Raw genomic sequence first — 15,399 nt, forward strand, 5'->3', positions numbered from 1 at the left:
TACAATGGTTTCCGGGGGCCCTGGATCTTACTGCTAAGCCTGTGGGTAGCTTTTGGCTCTAGTGGGTTGGGAAGCTCTGGCCTCTGCTGGGGAGGTTTGGAGCAAGAAGAGCTCAGCCCTGGTCTTGGGCCAAAGGACAAGCCGCTCAGGAGCACACAGTCATGGGAATGGTGGCCCAGCCAGGGAGAGAGGCTGGCTGTATGGGAGCCCAACCCACAGCCAAGGGCTCACAGAGCCAGGCCTTCCTGGTAGGCAGAGGGGCTTCCCACATGCACAGGAGAACCAATATTTATTCACTCCATTCATTTGGCAAAAAGCAGTGCTCCAGGCACCGGGCAGGGCTTTGAAGGGCTCAGAGTCAGGGGACACTAGAATGAGTAAAACCCAGGCTTTGCCCTCAAATAGCTAAATGCAAACACAGCTGCAATACATGGAGCTCCATGAAAAGCTTCATACAGCTGGTTTCTCAGCTGTCTCCCTCCCCCACTTCATTTCCCATGGTGACCTCTCTCCTGGTCTGTGGCCGTCTGCTGGTCCCTGAGTCACCACTTGGATGGGAGGCAGCCTCCTCACTGGTCCCCTATTCCAAGGAGCCTTCCCACCTACTATTGACACGCTAACAGTGCCAAAGCTCCAATCAAGTCCCTCCCTGCTCAAAAATCTTCAAGGCCCCTTATTTGATGGAGACAAAATCCAGGAGTGTCAGCCTGGCATTTAAGACTCTTCAAAATACAGCCCCACCAGACTTGCAGTTTATCCCTGAACACGTCCTTCCTTCAGATAGCTTAAATGCCTGTTGAACTGACCAGTGCCCTGCACCCTTGCCCGCTTTCTCACCTCCACGCTTTTGTTCAGGCCTTCTTCTTCCGGCCTATCTCTGTGTGTCCCATTTTTTCCTGCCCTGAGGCTCCACATCAAATGCCACCTCCTCAAGAGGCATCTTCATGTCCCTAGTTGAAACAATCTCTCCCTAAAAGGACTCCCCAGGCTCTTTCTTTTGTGCCAGTTATCCTCGAACCTGGCTGCCTGGGGAGGTCCAATTGCAGAGTGTTGGATGTTTGTCTTGTAAAGGGTGAGAAGCCACCACTGCTATGTCTCTGTCTGGTGGCCATAAGAAGTTGCCCTGGAGCAGGACTTCACTGCTCTTCCCTGAAACCTTAGGTAGCCCCTACTTGGAAAAGCAGATGTGAAGGGAGCAGCCCCTCCCCTCCTCTGCCCAGCAGGAATGGTGTTTGGGGACCTTTGGAGGGCGCTGACAGAGGCTGCCCCTTCCAATTCTCTCCCTACATGGAAGTGGTCTCAGAGAAGTGTGATGGACGAATTTGCCCTCAGAGGACAGGAACCCAGTCCCCCTACCCCTTTTCTCCTAGAGCTGACATTATTAGAATCCTTTGGATAAAGTGGACATTTCCCAGAGAGTTGCTGGTGCAAACAGATGCTGGGGCTCCCAGGGGACCTGACCACGACTCACGATTAGGGGTGGGCTGGAGGTGTCTGGACTCATGACCTGGCTCAACACCGGCCCACAAATCCATGACCAAGCCCATGGCTGGGCTGGAAGCCTCTGGGGCTCAACAGCCCCAGCACAGTGGGAAGGCTCTGGGAACAATGGCTGAATAATGGCAAAAAGCAGAACTCTCTAGAACATACACATGGGATTCTACACAGTGGCCCCATGGTGACAGTGGTCCAGGACATACTGGAGTAGGTGGCACAAATTCCCATCTGCGGTGCTATGGCAACAGGGTGGAAAACTGGGGCCAGCTAATGGGTGAGCAGAGTCCAGGTTTCTTTTTCTCTCTCTCTCCACCTGGCATTTGGAAGTTGACCTTAAGCCTGTAGCAGCCTCAGGGTCCATAGACAATTGTGGTTTGAAGCAGGCAGAGGAGCTGTGCTAGAAATCTTACTACAGTTGGCGCCTGGGTGCTTTGGAGAAAGAAGAAATACAACCACAGCTCCATTCCGAAACAGAGAAGCAGTCACACTATTACATACACAGCATAGGCTGCCCTGTTGTAAACTAGGACCGTGGCTCTACCCCCACTTGGTAAGTTCTCTGAGCCTTTATCTCAATGTCCCCTATAATATTTTGCAATACCGAAGGCATACAATACATTTTTGTTGGAAGGGGGGAGAGAGGGAGAGGGGACTGTAAGGGTAAGACTGTAAGAGGGTCCAGAAGAGGGAGTTACAGTTACAGCTGGACTAATAAGGGCAGGATTCCTGGCAGAGGTGGCCTGGGAGGGGCCTTGAAGGAAGAGCACCCTGGGAGGGTTATCTGGGCCTCAGAGTTCCTGGAAACTGCTCTTTGCATGGATTCCTGTCAGGGGCTAAAGTCACAGTAGCATGTCCTCAGCCTCTTCTTGTCCTCAGCCTCCTAGCAATTCTATGGTTTGGGGGTTCATTTTTTAGGAAAAAAATACAGATATAACTTACTTTTGCAAATTTTACAGAATATACTGAAAACATACTAGCAGGTGAGCACATTGCTGGAGCCTCTCTCAGGACCCCTAGGCTTAAGCCTCATTAGCTTCCAGCACCTGCTCTGCCTGTAGGAGTCCCCACCCCTCCCCTCCCCACCCCACCCTGCCTGAATCTGGCTCAAACTCCAATTAGCTGTGGGCACTGGGCAGAGGCTGCTAAAGGCTCTGTGGGCCAAGAGTCAAGCTGACCTGAAAAGCAAAGACATCCTTGATGAGAGCTTCCCCAAACACGAAGCTGGAGCCGGCCTCAGTGTAGCTCAGGAAGATCTGAAAGGAAAAAAAGAAGAAAAAAACCTGGAGTGAGGCTGGGAAGGGAGGAAAGAGGAAACAGCAGCCGGAGAACCAGGTTTCGGGGAGCTGGAGGAGCCCTGACTGCTCTGTGGCTTCCCAGGAGCCCGGGGGACAGGGGGACACAGAGGCTGCAGGCCTTCTTCAAGCCCAGGTGGGGATGGCCCCAGGAATAGCCCCCAGGCCCTGGGCCTTACAGGGACTGGGGCGCTACTTGTATCCTTAAAGTCACATTCACGGGCACATGTTTTTTCTGAGGACATCCTCCAGAAGAAACGCCTTTTCAGTAAATTGTAAAGAAATACTCTGGGAGCTCCCATCATGGCTCAGCAGAAATGAATCTGACTTGTATCCATGAGGATGAAGGTTCGATTCCTGGCCTCGCTCAGTGGGTTAAGGATCTGGCGTTGCCTTGAGCTGTGGCATAGGTTACAGACGCGGCTCAGATCCTGCATGGCTATGGCTGTGGTGTAGGCTAGCAGCTGCAGCTCCAATTTGACCCCCTAGCCTGGGGACATTCAGATGCTGCAGGTGAAGCCCTAAAAATGCGAAGAAAAAAAAAAGAGAGAGAGAGAAAAAGAACTACTCTGAGATGAAAGTAATTAGGACAAGAACAATAAAGAAAAGACAATGGGAAGAGCTCCTGCTCTCGTGCAACGGGATCAGTGGCATCTTGGGAGTGCTGGGTTGCAGGTTTAATCCCTGGCCCAGCACAGTGGGTTAAGGATCCAGCGTTGCTGCAGCTGCGGCTTAGATCTGAACCCTGACACAGGAACTCCATGTGCCCTGCGGTGGCCAAAAGGAAAAAAAAAAGAGACAATGTAGTCACAGGTGGTGCCCTCTGTGCCTGCCCCTCTTGACCCATCCTGTCTCCATCCCAGGCCCTGGCCCTAGTGTTCCGATCCAGCTACACATCTATGAGACCTATATTTAGGACCAGAACTGTGACTGCAGGGACAAGTCACTTCTGTTATCCTCAGTGCTTCCATCTATAAAATGGGCACATGATGAGAACAGCACCTGTCTTTTCCTGCACAGCACCCAGGGATACCACTGTCGTGGCTGGAAACAGAGCCCAGACACGTGGGATTTCCCTGCCATAACCCACCCGCTTCCTGCAGAGAGCACATAGAGATTGGAGACGGCGAGAGAGGAGTGAGTATAGGACTAACCTTGTGTCTTGACAATTTATATTTTAAAAAATAAATCATGATGGCTGTCCAATGATGTGAAGGAGCTTAATGACACACAGAAGTGATTAAAATGAAAAAAAAAAAAAGCTAAAAAGGTAAAGTTTTTTTTTTTTGGTCCTTTTTAGGGCCACACCCGCAGCATATGGAGGTTCCCAGGCTAGGGGTCTAATCAGAGCTGTAGCTGCCAGCCTACACCGCAGCCACAGCAACATCAGATCCAAGCCACGTCTGCAACCTACACCACAGCTCACCGCAACGCTGGATCATTAACCCACTGAGCCCTTGCTCAGTGGGATCCAACTGGGCCAAGAGTCGAACCCGCAACCTCATGGTTCCTAGTCGGATTTGTTAACCACTGAGCGATGATGGGAACTCCTAAAAAGGTAAATGTTATGTGTTATGTTATTTACCACAATAGAAAAGGAATTTAAAAAGTATAACTTCAATAAACTGAATATTATTTAAGTAATTTATTTATTTAGGGCCACACCTGCGGCACATGGAGGTTCCAAGGCTAGGGGTCAAATCAGAACTACAGCTGCTGGCCACAACCACAGCAACACAGGATCCAAGCCAAGTTTGCGACCTACAACTCAGCTCACGGCAACACCAGATCCTTAACCCACCGGGCGAGGCCAGGGATCGAACACGTGTCCTCATGGATACTAGTCAGGTTTGCTACTGCTGAGCCACAGTGGGAATTCCTGAACATTATTTTTAAAAACACATACGCAAAGTAAGTCATTTGCAATTTTTAAAGCACTTATAACTATTATAAGTCCCTTCACTGACGACTGCCGAGAGCCACAAGCCTTGTGTCCAGCTACCCTAAGAACCTTCCTGTTTTGAGATTCTCTTCCACATCAGGCCCAGCCTCTGAAAGGACTGCTCCATCTGGGCAGGTGATACCAGGCCTGAGGAAAGTAGCAGCTTCACTGCCCAACCCCCAACTGCCCACCTGGTCTGGGGCCCCAGAACACACCCATCATCCTGGTCACAGTCTCTCTCTCTATGCCTCACTGCACACCTCCCTTCAACAGAGAGGCTTCTCCATCCCCTGGGAACCCACGACGCCCTGGGCAGCTGTGCCCCATGTACACACCTGGATCTGGTCGCCCAGCCACTGAAATGCAATAAATCCTGGCTCTGTTCTGATGACAAAGAGTCCAAGTGCAAACTGTAGTCCAAGACCCCAGGATACAGCCCGCCAAGACACCTGTCATCCAATAGAAAGGTCCTGGTGAGCTCAGATCCTTGAGAGCACCACGGGGAAGAAGGTGGGTAAGGGCAGAGGCCACGGCAGGCTGGGGGGCTTGGCTAGTCTGTAGGATGAGGGCTGGACCCAGCCAGAGCTTTGGGTCTGTTGCCAATCATCACATCCCCCCATGGAGTTTACAATAGGCCACCCTTTGGCAGCAGTGGGACTGGTTAGCAGGCAGGGGTGGGGACAAGGCCTAGCTGAGGCCTTGAGCAAGCATGGCTCTCAGTGCTGGGTCATCCTTGCTGGAGTTGTGGCCTCAGTGTCTGACTTCAGTGCAACCTCTGTCTGTCAGGACCCTCCCCCCATCCCTCCTACAAAGCCAGGGCTCCCAGCCACCCCGACCCCACTCCTTCAATGCATCCCCTCCCTCCAGGAGACAGCTGGACTCCTAAGGGCTGCTGCTACTGTTCAACATTTAATAATTCCTTAGCAGTGAACTCTAAACCCAGGTGTGCCTCAGGATCTCTGGGAGGCTTGGCTGGCACCTGGGGGTAGGTGTTAACAACACTGTGAAACAGGGAGGGGTCTTGATATCAGGGGATCTGATATCAGAAAGAGAAGGGGCTGAAGCCCACTCTGAACACTCACTGCACGGTGATGCTTTGAGCCAGCAAAGAGGAGGAGGATGAACACGCAGATTCCTCCAAAGGACACTAGCTGCTCAGGCCGCTGAGCAGTGTCCAGAACCAGCCACAGGACCAGGCCCAGGAAAGCAGCAAGGGCTAGACCCCTGCAGGGAGAGGCAGAAAGCCGTCACTGTCAGCATCTCCTTCACCCCACATGATAACACCCAGGACCCCAGGGAAAGGTTACTCTGGGCTGGTGGGAGGAGAGAGAGTGCTATGTGACCTCAGACAGAGCACCTAGCCTCTCTGAGCCTAGTTTCCTCATTGGGAAATTGAAGACAAAGACCACACCCCACCATACCCCACCATTTCTCAAGGTTGCTGAGAGGATTAAATCAGAGGATGTATGTACTCGGATTAGCATATGGCTAAGCACATAGCTCCATAAGAGGCAGGAATTTTCACAGCTGCAGTGATGCTCAGCTCAGCTCAGCCTCTGATCTGGCAAGGGTCAGGTGGGGCCTGTGCGACCTAGGAATCAGCACTTGGGGCTACAGGCTCTGCTCCCAAAAGGCCCAGAAGCATTAATGTCAGTCTGGGATGCAGAGCTGAGCACTTGAGACCAAGGGCTAGATGCAACTTTCCCAGTAACACCTCCCTCCTTGGGGCTGGGGTTTGCTCAAGAGCCCAGGTCTGGGCACTGGGTGTTTAAAGTCTAGTCCCAACCCAGTCTTCAACTCACTGGGTACCACTCATGACAGCTTAGGTTCATCAAGTACCTATTATGTGCCAGGAACTATGCCAGGTGCTGAGAGACCTACAGCTACCACCCCCATCTTAGATATGAAGAAATAGAGACGGTTAAGTGATTTGCCCATGGCCACACACCTAGAAAATAGCAAAGCTGCAATTTTAACCCAGCCACTTTGACAGCAAGTCTATTCTCTCACTAGCTCTTTTTTTTTTTTTTTTCTTTTTAGGGCCGCACCCACCGCATATGGAAGTTCCTAGACCAGGGGTTGAATCAGAGCTACAGCTGCCAGCCTACGCCACAGCCAGAGCAATGCCACATCCAAGCCACATCTGTGACCTACACCACAGCCCACAGCAATGCTGGATCCTTAACCCACTGAGTCGGGGTCAGGGATGGAACACACATCCTCATGGGTACTAGTCAGGTTTGCTACCTCTGAGCCACAAGGGGAACTCTCACTCTGTTTAAATCTTTAATTTCTCTCAGCAGCAATTTTTATAGTTTTCCTTTAGTCAGATTTATCCTTCAGTATTTTGTATGTTTTACGCTATTCGAAATGATAAAAGTAATTTTAATTTCTGATTGCTTGTTGTTAGCATATAGAAACACTACTGTTTTTCAAAAGTTTCGTTTGTACCCTTCAACCTTTCTAAACTCATTTATTAGTTGTATGAGCTCTTTGTAGGTTCCATAGGATTTTCTATGTAGACAATCATGTTGTTTGTGTATAAGAAGGTTTCCTTCTTCCTTTCTAATCTAAGTGCCTTTTATTTCTTTTTCCTACCCAATTGCACAAGCTATAACCTCCAGTTCAACGTTGAATAAATGTGGCCTTTCTTTTCAGATCCACCATCTGCGGTGGAACCGCCACCAAGATGCATATATTTGTGAAGACCCTGACAGGCAAGACCATCACTCTCGAAGTCGAACCCTCAGATACATTAGAAAATGTAAAGGCTAAGATCCAGGATAAGATAGGAATTCCGCCTGACCAGCAAAGACTGACCTTTGCTGACAAGCAACTGGAAGATGGACCTACTTTGACTACGACACTCAAAAGGTGTCCACTCTTCATCTTGTATTGAGACTTCGTGGTGGTGCTAAGAAAAGGAAGAAGAAGTCTTACACCACTCCCAAAAATAAGAGAAAAGCATAAGAGAAATGTTAAGCTGGCTGTCCTGAAATACTATAAGGTGGATGAGAACAGCAAAATCAGTCGTTGTCAGGAGTGCCCTTCAGATGAATGTGCTGCTGGAGTTTTATGGCCAGCCGCTTTGACAGACATTATTGTGGCAAATGTTGCCTGAGCTATTGTTTTAACAAGCCAGAGACAAGTAATTGTATATTGGTTAATAAAAGACATGAGCTAATGAAATAACAACAAAAAAATGTGGCCTTTATCAGATTGAGGAAAATTCCCTTCTATTTCTAGTTTGCTCAGAATTTTTATCATCCATGGGTGTTGAATTTTGTCAAATACTTTTTTTGAGTCCATAGGCATGATCACGTCATTTTTCTTTTCAGTTTGTTAATATGAGGCATGACATTGATTTTTTTAAGGTTAATCCAACTTTGGATTACAGGGATAAACCCAACCACTATGGAAAACAGTATGGAGGTTCCTCAGAAAACTAAATATAGAACTTCCGTATGATCCAGAAATCCAACTCCTAGGTACATATTTGGACAAAACTTTCATTCAAAAAGATACATGCACACCGATGTTCATTGCAGCATTATTTACATAGTCAATACGTGGAAACAACCTAAATGTCTGTCAACAGATGAATGGATTAAGAAGATGTGGTATGTATACACAATGGAATACTACTCAGCCATAAAAAAGAAAGAAATAATGCCATTTGCAGAGACATGGATGGAATTAAAGATTCTCATGCTAAGTGAAGTAAGTCAGAAAGAGAAAGATAGGTACCATATGATGTCACTTATTTGTAGAATCTAAGATATGGCATAGATGAATATATCTATAGAACAGAAATAGTCTCACAGACATGGAGAGCAGGCTTGTGGTTGCTGAGGGGGAGGGGAAGGGGGAGGGAGTGGGAGGGACTAGGAGTTTGGAGTTAACAGATGCAAACTATTACAATCAGAATAAGTGGGATAAACAGTGAGGTCCTGCTGTGTAGCACAGGAAACTGTATCCAATGACTTCTGATAGAACATGATAGAAGATAATGTGAGAAAAAGAGTGTCTGTATATGTATGACTGGGTCATTCTGCTGTATAGCAGAAATTGACAGAACACTGTAAATCAACTGTAATAAAATTTTTTAAATAAAATTTTGTTAATTTTTACATCTTTGGTCATGAGGCTTATTGGTCAATATATTTACTATGGTTACTGATATGGGGAGTCATTACATCTACCATCTTGCTATTCATTTTCTATTTGTTCCATCTTTGTTCCCCTTTTCCTATTTTTCTACCTTTTTTCAGACTGACTTTTTTTTGACTATGCCCATGGCATGCAGAAATCCTGGGGCCAGGGATTGAACCCGTGCCATAGCAGTGACCTGAGCCACAACAGTGACAACACTGGATCCTTAACCTGCTGTGCCACCTGAGAATTCCAGATTGACTATTTCCAAAGTATTCTTCTTTTATCTCTTTTCCTTTTTTTTGTTTTTGTTTTTGTTTTTTTGGTCTTTTTATAGCTGTACCTGTGGCATACAGAAATTCCCAGGCGAGGTGTCAAATTGGAGCTGTAGCTGCAGGCCTAGACCACAGCCATGGTTACACCAGATCCGAGCCACACCTTCAACCTATGCTGATGCCTGCAGCAACACCAGATCCTTAACCCACTGAGTGGGGTCAGGGATCAAACCCATATCCTCATGGATACTAGTTGGGTATCCACTCCTGAGCCACAGTGAGAACTCTCTTTACCTCTTTTTCTAAAAACTTGTTGCTATAATTCTTTGCTAGGTTATTTGAGGGATGCTTTAGCATTTATAGTGTACATCTTTACCTTATCACAATCTACCTTGAAGTGATATTATACCACTTCACATGCAGTGTAAAAACCTTAAAGCAGTATAATTTAATTTCTTCTGTCCCAGCCTTTGCGCTGTGATTGTTTACTTCTACATATAAACTCCACAATAAATTGTCACTATTTTTGCTTTATAAGTTGATTTTAAATAGGTTTAAATAATGAGAAAAATAAGTCGTTATGTTTAGATAGATACTAGTACTATGTAGTTGCCCTTCCAGTGTTCTTCATTCCTTTGTGTCAATCTAGGTTTCCATCAGGTATCATTTGCCTTCTGTTTGAAGACTGTCCTTTAACATTTCTTGTAGTGCATCTCTGTTTTTTATATCTAAAAATTTCTTTCAGATTTTGTATATCTTAAAAAGTCCTATTTCTCCTTTTTGAAGGATATTTCACTGGTAAAGAACTTTAGATTGACACAATTTTCTTTTTGTTTTTATTTTTTACTGTTCTACTGTTTTCTCATTTGTATTGTTTTTGAGAAGAAATCTGCTTCATCCATATCTTTGTTCCTCTGAACATACCTTTTTTTTTCTCTAGCTGTTAAGATTTTCCCTTTATTGCTTAAAGCAATTTGATTCTGATGTGCCTTGGTGTGGTCTTCTTCATGTTTCTTGTGCTATAGCTTTGTAGAATTTCTTAGATCTTTGGGCTTATAATTTTCATCAAATTTGGAATTACTTGGATATGATTTATTCAAGTATTTTTCTCTTCCCTCGTTCTCCTTTGGAGACTTCAATTACAGGTCTATTTGCCCACATAATGTTATGCCATTGTTAAAACTGATGTCTGTTTGACTCTTACAAGTGTGTTTGTTTGTTTTCCACATCCATGGCATGTGGAAGTTCCTGAGCCAGGGATCAAACCTGTACCACTGCAGTAATCAGAGCCACAGCAGTGACAATGCCAGATCCTCAACCTGATAGGCCACCAGGGAACTCCCTCTTTCAAGTTTTCAAATTTTTTTTAGGGTCAAACCCACGGCATATGGAAGTTCCAGGCTAGGCATCGAATCAGAGCTGCAGCTGATGGCCTACACCACAGCCACACTATAACACCAGATCTAAGCCACATCTGTGACCTACACCACACCTTGTGGCAATGCCAGATCCTTAACCCACCAAATGAGGCCAGATTGAACCTGCACCCTCATGGATACTAGTCAGGTTGTTTACCGCCAAGCCATGACGGGAGTACTGAGCATCAGTTTCTTCATCAACAAAAAAGAGTACTGGAATAGATTGCAAGCCTTCAGACATTTTTTAAGTCATAGAAAACTTTTTTATTTTTTTCCAGCTAATTTTTTTTGCAAACCTGTTCATAAAACAGACAAAAATAGAGCTGGCTGATTGAAATGGAGATTGAGAGGCAAGGTGTCTGATGTTCCCTTCTCCAAGCTCCCTCACCTGTCCTACAGCATCTGTAAGGTTTCCAGAGCATCAAGGAACCCAGTTTGAAAACAAGGGGATCCCAGGGAGTTCCCATCGTGGCCCAGTGGAAATGAACCTGACTAGTATCCATGAGGATGCAGGTTTGATTCCTGGCCTCGATCAGTGGGTTAAGGATCCGGCATTGCCGTGAGCTGTGGTATAGGTCACAAACTCGGCTCTGATCTGTGGCTGTGGTGCAGGCTGGTGGCTACAGCTCTGACTTGATCCCTAGCCCGGGAACCTCCATATGCCTCAGGTGCAGCCCTAAAAAAAAAAAAAAGGAAAGAAAACTAGAGGATCCCAAACTCTTGTCCAGGGATATGTATGCCTGGCTACATCAGAATCCCCTGATGGAGAACTACATTACTGACTCCTGGACTCCAATCCAAACTGCTGAATCAGACTCCAGGGTGGTCCCTTGCAGCTGTATGTCTCACAAACACTCCAGTTGATCTGATAGGTGGCACTGATACAGGCCCTCCCTGCTGAAACAGGCTGGGATCTCAGGGTTTAAGAAGCTGTTGATTCCTGTCCCCAGGTGTCATAATCCCCTGTCGTAACTGGAGCAGAGAATCAGAGGGGAACTGGCAAATTGCCACAAACATGCCACAAAGTTGCCTCTGAAGTCACCTGGCCACGCCTGCCCTGGGGTTCCCAGGAGGCAAGTAAGTGAGGTGTGCTGCCATGGCCCAGGAACCCTCTGGTGGGACAAGAACTGAGGTTCTCCACACCAGGCCCTGGTGGTGACCCCAGAGCTGACTCAGTAGCCCTCCGTCAATGTGCCTGCCCCCTACACACACGCCCAGAGGCTCACTTACCTCTCAAACCAGAGGTTCAGGCAGGGATGCCTCAGAGGCTTGACACACCTCAGCAGCTTTGGCCCCAGCAGCCTCTTCAGCAGGCTGTGGGCCAGGAAGAAGAGGACCACACAGAAGAGGACGAACAATGCCAGGGCCCTCTGGAAATCCAGGAGGCAGGAAATCAGCAGAAAGGCAGCGAAAGCTGGGAGCAGATGAGGGATGAAACAGAGAAAGGTCATGGATGATGACACTGGCATCTGCAGGACCCTGCAGCCCTACCTTCGGCCCACCTTACTCCAGCAGGAGCTCTCTGAGCCCTGGTTTCTTCATCTGGAAATGAGAACTGTCTCTACATTGTCAGAGGGTTGTTAGGGAGTTAAGTGACAGAAAGAGTAATGAAAGGGCTTTGCAAACTATAAAGTGCTGACCAAATGTGAGGGAGATGTACAAGGAGGAGGCAAGACAGCGTGAAGTGCCAAGCATCACTGAGGCGCCTTCTCTGTCCCAGAGCCATGCTAGGTTCTGTGGAGGACAGAGATGGGTAGCCCAGGATCCTATTCTGAGTATTAATCAAGGACCATTTTTCTTCCTGAAATTTCCTTTTCCCCACTTTGCCCTTCTCCCCTTCAAGCAGCTAAGTCAGTCTATGCTATATCTCAAGAAAGGAATACAAGGAGTCCCCATCGTGGCTCAGTGGTAATTAACCCGACTAGTATCCATGAGGATGCAGGTTCAATCCCTGGCCTTGTTTAGTGGCCAGGGATTGCTGAGCTATAGTGTAGGTCTCAGGTGAGGCTCAGATCCTGAGTTGCTGTGGCTATGGCACAGGCTGGTAGCTACAGCTCTGATTCAACGTCTAGCCTGGGAACTTCCAAGTGCTACATGTTTGGCCCTAAAAAGACCAAAAAAAAATTTTTTTAAAAGAAAAGAAAGGAATAAGATAACACAGAGTAGAGGGGAAATAGCTCTTCCTGGCTCATGAATTCCAAAAGCCAGGGTCCTTGAAAAATGGAAGAGACTAACAGACTTTCCATCGGTTAAAAAAAAAATGGGGTGAAATGTTATAAGTGTAAAATCTCTACCTATACCCCCTCTGCTACCAAACTAGTCAGAGGATCCCTATGGGTCCCAAGGAAAAGGGCTCTGAGCCTGGGGAGGTGGCAAAAGCCCAGGTGTGTTTGCGGCACTTCGAGCAGAGGAGCCCTGCCCTAGGGAGGCAGAAAAAATTCAGAGAGAGAGGAATGTGCAGGGATTGTGTGGGTAAGCAGGTCCATAGAAAGCTTCTGAGGTCCTGCACATCTGAGCAGGCACTGGGGCAGCAGAAAGGATCGCTGTGGTGGCTCAGGGAGGAAGGAGACAGGACAGGCCGTGATGGAGATGGGCATGTCTCCATGGCTACCTGCAAAGGCAGAGAACCCAGGACCAGTGGAGAAATGGACAGGTGAGTAGACACCTGAGGACTGACGGTGGATAAGCGCCCCCAGGGACTCCTAAGGATGGCGATATTCTCAGGATTGACAGAGAAATTGACAGAAATTTTTCAGTTCCTATCACTCACTTGGAATGATGAAATTGAAATAGAAAATAAGGGAGTTTCCATTGTGGCTCAGCCGAAATGAATCCAATTAGTATCCACGAGGGCATGGGTTCGATCCCTGGCCTCATTCACTAGCCTAAGGATCTGGCATTGCCGTGAGCTGTGGTGTAGGTTGCAGACACAACTCAGATCCTGCGTTGCTGTGGCTGTGGTGTGGGCCAGCAGCTACAGCTCCAATTCAGCCCCTAACCTGGGAACCTCCATATGCCTTGGATGTGATCCCAAAAAGCAAAAAAAAAAAAAGAAAGCAAGTTGAGTTACGGAAAATAAAGTTACCTTCCTCTCACAGAGACGTTTGTGTGCTAGGACTCCTGCCTGTGTGGATGTCATTTAGAAGCACACAGGTGAGGCTTTTCAGGGCAGTGCCTGGGACTCCCAGGGCTGTGGGAGGGGGGAGGTGGCAGGAGAGGGGCACCCAGCTCAGCGCTTATAGCACTGCCAGGGTTACTCCTCACAGTCACCCCGCAGTGGGTGCTATGCTGATCCCCATTAGAGTCGAGAAGTAAATGACCCACACAGGGAGGAAATGGGGCTGGGAGTCCAACCCAGGTCTATCTGTGGCCGGTGGGGATGCAGGGAGGAAGAGCACGTCATGCAGGAGAGGGGGCTGCTGACTGGACGAGTCCTCCAGGCAGGAAATAGGATAAATGTGGCTTAGGAAGTATTTTTCATCCTTCTAGGGTCCATTGACCCCACTGGTGACAGGATCCCTGCCCCACTCTTAGCCCACATGGTCCAGCAGTGCCTGACTCACTTCAGGGGGTGGGCACCTGACTCAAGCTGGGTCCATCAAAAACCTCCAAGGACTTAGCCAGAAATATGGGGCAAGAGGCACATGCTTCTGGGATCGGGACTGTGAGGCCCTTTCTGTCAGTCAGTTGGCAGCCATGGAGAAAGTCTGCCTGAGGCAATAAAGCCATTACTATGCTTCAGAACAGTGCTGAGAACTCGAGCTTCCTTTCTCTACCACGCCTGCTTTCAGAAAGTACATGAAGGACCTCACCATAGAAGACATGATGCACTAAGTATATCCAAAAGCTGGCGTTCCCATCGCGCACAGCAGAAATGAATTTGACTAGGATCCACGAGGTTTTGGGTTCGATCCCTGGCCTCACTGAGTGGGTTAAGGATCTGGCGTTGCCATGAACTGGGGTGTAGGTCGCAGATGCAGCTCAAATCTGGCGTTGCTGTGGCTCTGGCTTAGGCCAGCAGTTGTAGCTCCGATTCGACCCCTAGCCTGGGAACCTCCATATGCCACGTGTGCGGCCCTCGAAAGACAAAAAGACAAAAAAAAAAAAAAAAGATATCCAAAAGCTGGAAGAAACCAAAATCACCCAAACGTGCAGAAAGTAAGGGATGATTTCATGATTGAGACTGACTTTCTGACAGCCCTGACAAAAGTGGACATGGGATGAGTTGGTCATTTCCATTAGCTGCTAGAAGGAATTCAGTGGTTTCTTTAAGAGAAGCAAATCTGAGTCTTATTAAAAATGGAGAAGGCCCTGCTCAGCTCCTGCCAGTGTGGACCTCACTGTCTGACATCTCCAGGAGCAAGCTTCTGGGGCCATCAACCAGCCCCATCTCAGCAGATGGCCATGCTTTTGATTTCATCACGAAGAGCTGGGGGGGGCCACCGCTGTCACATGTCCGTGGCCTCTCCCACAGGGGGCCCCCACACCCACCTTCCCTCTCTAGCTCCCACCCACCAAGCCGGGCCAAGCCCCCAGCTGTGAAGACCCTCCCCTCCCCAGGGGACCCTGCTCCACCCATCATCTCTGTCTCCTTCCACTTCACCTTCTCATTCCCTGCTCATAAACACATTCAGAGCGTCTCCCTTCACAAACACACCCTCCCTTGACACTGCCACACCCTCCCATTAATATTCCTGCCCAGTTCCCATTAAAAAATAAATTTCTCGGAAGAGCTGACTAGACTTACTGTCTGCACTGCCTCTCCTCCCCGTTCTCCAGTCCAGCTTTTGTACCTCCGCCCTAAGTCACCATGACTCCTGGTC

The 15,399-nt window shown here is 48.0% G+C and overlaps 1 protein-coding gene and 1 pseudogene across 1 annotated transcript in view; one reads left to right on the plus strand and one right to left on the minus strand.

The window, feature by feature from the left end:
* SLC28A1 (solute carrier family 28 member 1) overlaps nt 1–15,399 on the minus strand; it is a 44,789-nt gene that overhangs the window by 25,502 nt on the left and 3,888 nt on the right. Inside the window, exons 5-8 of the mRNA XM_047795799.1 lie at nt 11,807–11,990; nt 5,814–5,955; nt 5,067–5,180; nt 2,673–2,750 (exon numbers count right to left, since the gene is read on the minus strand). Coding sequence (XP_047651755.1) covers nt 2,673–2,750; nt 5,067–5,180; nt 5,814–5,955; nt 11,807–11,990 — 518 coding nt within the window. The remainder of the gene's footprint in view (nt 1–2,672; nt 2,751–5,066; nt 5,181–5,813; nt 5,956–11,806; nt 11,991–15,399) is intronic.
* Nucleotides 7,421–9,639, plus strand: LOC125135562 (ubiquitin-40S ribosomal protein S27a-like; annotated as a pseudogene).

Source organism: Phacochoerus africanus, chromosome 9, assembly GCF_016906955.1.
Source record: "Phacochoerus africanus isolate WHEZ1 chromosome 9, ROS_Pafr_v1, whole genome shotgun sequence".
NCBI classification, from domain to species: domain Eukaryota; kingdom Metazoa; phylum Chordata; class Mammalia; order Artiodactyla; family Suidae; genus Phacochoerus; species Phacochoerus africanus.